Source organism: Otolemur garnettii, unplaced genomic scaffold, assembly GCF_000181295.1.
Source record: "Otolemur garnettii isolate 467f Iridium unplaced genomic scaffold, OtoGar3 scaffold00247, whole genome shotgun sequence".
NCBI classification, from domain to species: Eukaryota; Metazoa; Chordata; class Mammalia; order Primates; family Galagidae; genus Otolemur; species Otolemur garnettii.
This window is the reverse complement of record NW_003852642.1, coordinates 1191632-1198160: the sequence shown is the minus strand read 5'-3', so window position 1 is coordinate 1198160 and position 6529 is coordinate 1191632. Positions and strand designations below refer to the sequence as shown.

The 6529-nt window shown below is 37.8% G+C and overlaps 1 protein-coding gene across 1 annotated transcript; it reads right to left on the bottom strand.

Moving 5' to 3' along the window:
• Nucleotides 1-5011: 5011 nt before the first annotated feature.
• On the bottom strand, nt 5012-5977 carry LOC100947219 (olfactory receptor 8J2-like). The gene has a single exon (XM_003802463.1). The coding sequence runs from the start codon at nt 5975-5977 to the stop codon at nt 5012-5014; it is 966 nt and encodes a 321-aa protein (XP_003802511.1).
• Nucleotides 5978-6529: the final 552 nt, after the last annotated feature.

Sequence of the window (6529 nt, the reverse complement as noted above, 5' to 3'; positions counted from 1 at the left end):
TATTCAGCATTTCTAGAGTAGTTATACCAATGTGCATTCCAACAAGCAGGACATAATAGTTATCATTGCTAAATATCCTTGTCCAGGATTAATTTTTTAAATTTTCTTTTTAGCAATTCTGCATGGTGTGGATTTCACTGTTATTTTAATTTACATTGTCTTAATGTGAATAAAATTAAGAACATTTTCATATGTGTAATGTACATTTACATGTTCTCTTCCAACAAGTATCCATTCATGTCTTTTCTCCACCTTTCTATTAGGTTTTAAGGTGATTATTTGTGGGTAAGAGTATGATTTTAAAATTTTGCATACAAATCCTGTCAGAAATCTATGTGTGATTGTGTAGAGGGGATAAAAAATATCTTCTGCCACTACTAGAGATATCTTTTTGACGCTGTTAATTCAGATGAGCAAAACTTTAAATTCCCCCAAATTAAGTGTTAATCTTATCTGTTATTTCTTTGTGTCTTTTGCTTACAAATTTGTACATATTCCAGTATCACAACGATTTCCTGTATGTTTTTATCAAAAGGTTTATTGTTTTTATTTCATATCTAGATATCCAATCTATCTGGAATTGATTGAACAGGGTACAAGGTAGTTTCTTTTTCTTTTTCAAAATAGATGTATAAATTATTCAATTACATTTATCAAAAAGATAATACTTTTTTTTTTGGAAAATAGTGATGCCTGCGTTATTTGTCAGTTGATACCATATAAATCACTATGAAAGTTTTCAAATAGACTGTGTTATGGTCTTTTGTTTTACTTCTAAATAACAGAGTGTATGGTGTACTTTCTGATTCACCTATACAGGTTTCAATTTATTTAGTTTATAGGTGATATTTCTTGATTTTCATGTATTTCAAAACTTTCATAATGGCCCATGTATATGTATGAATCGTTGCCTGGAATCACTATTTTATTTCATTGATTGGTCTGTTTGTCCTTGGGAAAATATGCTAGTAGTTTTTTTTAATTACTAGAGCTTTATGTTAGGTGATGATATATGTAGTGTAAACTTCATTTTTGTTCTCTATCTTCATAGAGACTCTTCATAGTCTGACTCTGTTGCCCTGGGTAGAGTACTGTGGCATCAGAGCTCACAGTAACCTCAAATTTGGGGGCTTGAGCACCCTTTGCCTCAGCTTCCCAGAGTGCTAGGATTATAGGTGAGAGCCATCTGCCAGGCCCCTTTTGCCTTTTTGAATAATACTTACAAACAGCTCAAATGTTATAGAAGGAAGAAGTGAAAGAAGGAAGGAAGAAAGGGAGGGAGAAGGGAAGAAAGGAAGGGAGGCAGGGAGGAAAGAAAGGAGGGAAAGGGGGATGTAAGAAGGAAGAGGAGAAGGACAGAGGAAAGATTTATTTGGGATTACATTAAAACTATAGATCAATTTAAAGATATTCAGCACTGTTTCATTATTAAGTCTTCCATTCCATAGGCATATTTCTCATAAACTGTCACTGACTTACCTTTTTTAAATGACTTTTAAAATTCTGATGTATATCATTATCAGATCTTGAATTTCTTTCATTAGTTTTATTCATATTTTAGGCTTTTATTTATGATTTTACATACTACTTTTCTTTCAGTTTTTTTTTTTTTTTTTTTTTTGCAGTTTTTGGCTGGGGCTGGGTTTGAACCCGCCACCTCCAGCATATAGCGCTGCACCCTACTCCTTTGAGCCACAGGTGCCGCCTCTCAGTTTCATTTTCTAATTGTTAACTGATGGGATAAAGAAATTAGGTTTATTTTTCTAAATTTACATACAAAAAATTTTCTAGAATCAATCTAAATTGAAAATCTTGGCCAACAACTCATAGTTTTGAGATCACCGTCATGGCAGTGCTGCAGCTCATGTGGGACTATCTGCGAGGGAGTTTTTAGCCAGGACACAAATAGCTGTATTGGAACACCTCCCTTAGTCAACTTCGCTGCCCCAACTGACTTTTATCTTTACCTAAAGATAAAGGAAATATTGAAAGGAAGATACTGTGTTGACATTCAGGATATCACGGGTAATACCACAGCAGCTTTGGTGGTCATTCCAGAAAGAGTTCCAGAATTGCTTTGAAGTATGGACTAGGCCTTGGCATCAGTGCATAGCTTCCCAAGGGGAGTACTTCAATTCATGGGTCAAAACTATTATAAAAATGGAAATTATCACATTATTATTACTTTTACTTTTTTTCCCCTAAATATTGTGTATGTTATTTGTTACTTGTTAAATTATTCCTAACAGAATGATGGTGGCCCACCACTTTGAAGTGATGGCCAAATGGCTATAGAATAGACAAAACTGAACTGATTAATTGAACCCAGGTAGACCTAGCCAGAGAATCACTCTTCTTATACCTCCCTTATTGCTCAAGTGTGGCTGAAAGTGTTTTCACACTTGCCCATCATTGTCAATCACTCCCTTGAATGTGGGATGAGACCAGAAACTGGAACAAGTTCATTCTAGCACTGAAGGGCATCACAACCTAGTTACAGGATGACTGACCATTGGTGTTTTGCAAAAAGATCTTGATTTAAAAAGGGAAAATGTGACAGTTGTCAGAATTAAAATGGAGTCTCTTCTATTAAAAAAAAAATTGTGTGTATCTAAATATATAATTTCGGCAGCTTGGATCCAAATAATTTCTGAATAATATTTCATTCAAAGAAGGTTCTGTGCATAATTTGTTTTGCACAGATTTTGTAGGTGAACAATATATAAAAGGGCATATGGTATGAAAACTTGTGAGCGCACAGTATTAGGTACTAGTGAACACAACTGGTGTGAGATTTAGATCGACCAGTTTCATACAATAGGCCTAAGTAGAATAATGCCCTCCTGATCCCCAGAACCTGTGAAAATGCTACCTTCTATGGAAAAAGACATTTGCTGATATGATTAAGAATCATGAGATGGGGATGCTGTCATGGGTTGTTTCTGTCGGTCCAACCTAGCACAAGGGCGGGAGGAGATGCAGCAGTGAAGGAGAGGTCAGAGTGATGAGATTGATGACTGGACGGGGAACACTGGCCAAGGCCTGTAGGCAGTCTATAGAATATGGAAAAAATATCAAGAGACCATATTATCTCTGAGAATTACTGAGGCAACACAGACTCCTGGCACCTTGATTTCAGCTCAGAGAGACCCATTTTGAACTTCTGACCCACAGCACTGTGGGATAATAAATTAAGGTTATTTCAAGCTACTATGTTTATAGCGACTTCTTACAGAAGCTACAGAAAACTAATACAATAGACAACATAATTACTATTTTTTTAATAGAAAAACACATATGTAACCTAAATTAAAAAGTAGAAAATACTGACCTAAGTTCATCTGACAATATGTGTAACATTGGTACAAATATGTTAACCCTGTTTCTCCAATTCTGTTCCCTTAGACCCAAAGAGAATTGCTTTCTACTGGAAAGTATTCTTCTTCATTTGCAGCTATATCAGCTGGTAAAGACAAATACCCGGTAATAAAGTAGAATAAAACACATAAATAAATAAATAAATATATACAGAAATAGCATAACGACTAATTCTATCAAACTGCAGTTGCTGTTATCTCTTGACACCAAAAATATCAATCAGAGACCGTAATTTTTTTGTTGTGGGGATGGGTTTCAGCTATTCTGCTTTGTCTTTTTTTTTTTTTTTTTTTGCAGTTTTTGGCCAGGGCCAGGTTTGAACCCACCACCTCTGGTATATGGGGCTGGCACACTACTCCTTGAACTACAGGTGCCACCTATTCTGCTTCTTTTAAGACTAAGTTAGAAGGTGGCTTGCTGATCGGAGCCCCACTGTCCCTGAATTAGGTTTATTTCTGATCTCCCTAAAAATATCACAAATACAGTTTCTTTCAAGACACTCCCTTTACCTCACATGTATCTCTCACTCTTCCTTGTTTTTTTGTATGTTGCTAGACGTTCACTTGTACAGAGAGATACGCTGCATAAAAACTATTAGCTTCTACTTTTTGGCCAGTATGCTCTTGATTATCATTAACAATGTATTTTTCTTTGTTTAATAACATTTCACTTCTAATCACATTGAAAGAAAAAGTCGAAAGAAGCATTTTTGTTATTACTGAATCATAACAAAGACAACTCTACAAAACAAGTTTAATATGAGATGGAAAAATAATAATATGTCTCTTTTGGATTAACGTCAACATTTTTCTTTGTGTACACAGAAAGGAGGAATAATAATAATAAAAAAGAATCCCTTTAAAAATATTTTAGCCTGTTTTTCCATGTTTTTTCATGCAAATGTCTTCTGGGATACAAATTTATTTTTAAGTACAAGACATAACTGGTTCCACAAAAGTTGAGAATATAATGGCTAGGCTCAGTGCCTGTGGCTCAAGCAGCTAACGCGCCAGCCACATACACCTAAGGTGGTGGGTTCGAATCCCCAGCCCAGGCCCGCCAAACAACAATGATGGCTGCAACAAAAAAATGGCCAGGTGTTGTGGCAGGCGCCTGTAGTCCCAGCTACTTGGGAGGCAGAGGCAGGAGACTGGCTTGAGCCCAGGAGTTGGAGGTTGCTCTGAGCTGTGAAGCCATGGCACTCTACCCAGGGGGATAGCTTGAGGCTCCGTCTCAAAAAAAAAAAAAAAAAAGAGAGAGAGAATATAATGGATAAAATGCTGTGAAAATTAAAAGTTGAACAAGATGTCTGTAGCTGGAATGATCTGGACTTTGACAACCTACCAAGAAAAGATCCCACATGCCTCTACCCTCCTTTATTAGGTTTAATTTTCCTTTTAAGAAGTTACAGAAACCACTTAGTAATTTACATTTTATCTATAAGTGCTTCTTTTAAAATTATTGCTTATTACATATATACTAGGATTTTTGTTGCTTGGGTATGTAACAATAGTTAATATTTTTTCTCACCAAAATCAATGGAGTTTTAAACCATTTCTTGCTACTTCTTTTAACAGTAGTGTTTTTAGGAGGAGATGAAAACTTCTAAATGAAGATAGCTTTCATTTTCAATTTATATTAGTTTGCTCAATTGCCATGGGTTAGCCAGAAATCTCTTCAATGCGTTCTTCACATCTTTGTTCCTTAGGCTGTAAATGAGAGGGTTTAGCATGGGGATCACCAGGGTGTAGAAGATCGAGGCCATTTTGTCAGTGTCTAGAGAGTGGTTGGTCCTCGGTTGCAAATACATGAAAAGCAGGGTGCCGTAGAAGACCACGACGGCCACCATGTGAGAGGCGCATGTGGAGAAGGCTTTGCGTTGCCCCTCTGAGGAACGTATCTTCAAAATGGCAAGGCCAATGTTGAAGTATGATATTAGAACGATAGTCATGGAGAAAAACAAATTGGTCCCTGAGAAGGTAAACACTGCTGTTTCTGGAATGTAGGTATCAGAACAGGCCAAGGCCAACAAGGGGACGTTGTCACAGTAAAAGTGGTTGATGACATTAGAAGCGCAGAATGACACGGAGAATACGCAGGACGAGACGGTCAGGGCCGTGACCAGACTCTGCAGGTAGGTGAGCGCCACCAGCAGCCCGCACACCCGTGGGGACACCACGGCCAGGTAGAGCAGAGGGTTGCAGATCGCCACGTAGCGGTCATAGGCCATGGCAGACAGCATGAAGATCTCCGCCACAATGAAGACCAAGAACCCGCCCAGCTGGGCTGCACATCCATAGTAAGAAATAGTTTTCTTGGTAAGCCAAAAGTTAACCAGCATTTGGGGGGCAATGACGGTAGAGTTGCTGAGATTGATGATAGCCAAGTGCCGGAGAAAATAGTACATGGGGGTCTGCAGCTGGGCGTCCACGCTGGTGAGGGTGATGATGCACAGGTTGCCCGCCACCGTCAGCCCGTAGATCACCAGGAAAACGAAGAAGAGGGGAATCTGGAGCTCCGGACGGTCTGAGACCCCCGTGAGGACGAACTCGGCCACCCGGGTGAGGTTCCCGGCAGCCTTTTGTTTTTCTGCATTCATCTATTCGTGGGAAAAATGGAAAGACATGAATACATGATAAAATTGCTTTTCCGGTTCCATGCTGCATTGCTCAATGTTCTTTTAATGCCAGTTTATTTGGCTGACAAACCCTTAAATTTCAGATCTTGTTTATCTTTCATCCTTGCAGAACCTTCAGAAACACAAGTTCACTTATAGGTGATTAAGGTTCTACAACTGTTTGCACAAGCTTAGTCTATTTATTTAATGTTGAATATAGTTTACATCAAATGAATATATGTTTATTAAATACTATTTTATGTATCAGTATTATGCATCATTATGCATTATATTTATATATGATAATCTATATTAACATATATATTGTACTGAATAATATATATGTATTTATATGTGTGTGCACACCTGTATGTATGTTTCCGATGAAAAAAAGAGTGGCCTTAAGAAGTTGATGGGCCAGAGTGACCTGCAGTTACCTATTTCTGGCTTCCCCAGGTGTCCTCTCAAGCCCATATCATGTCATCAGTCCTTCTTGGGGATTTTAGTATTTCTATGGGAAACACTTTGAGTAGC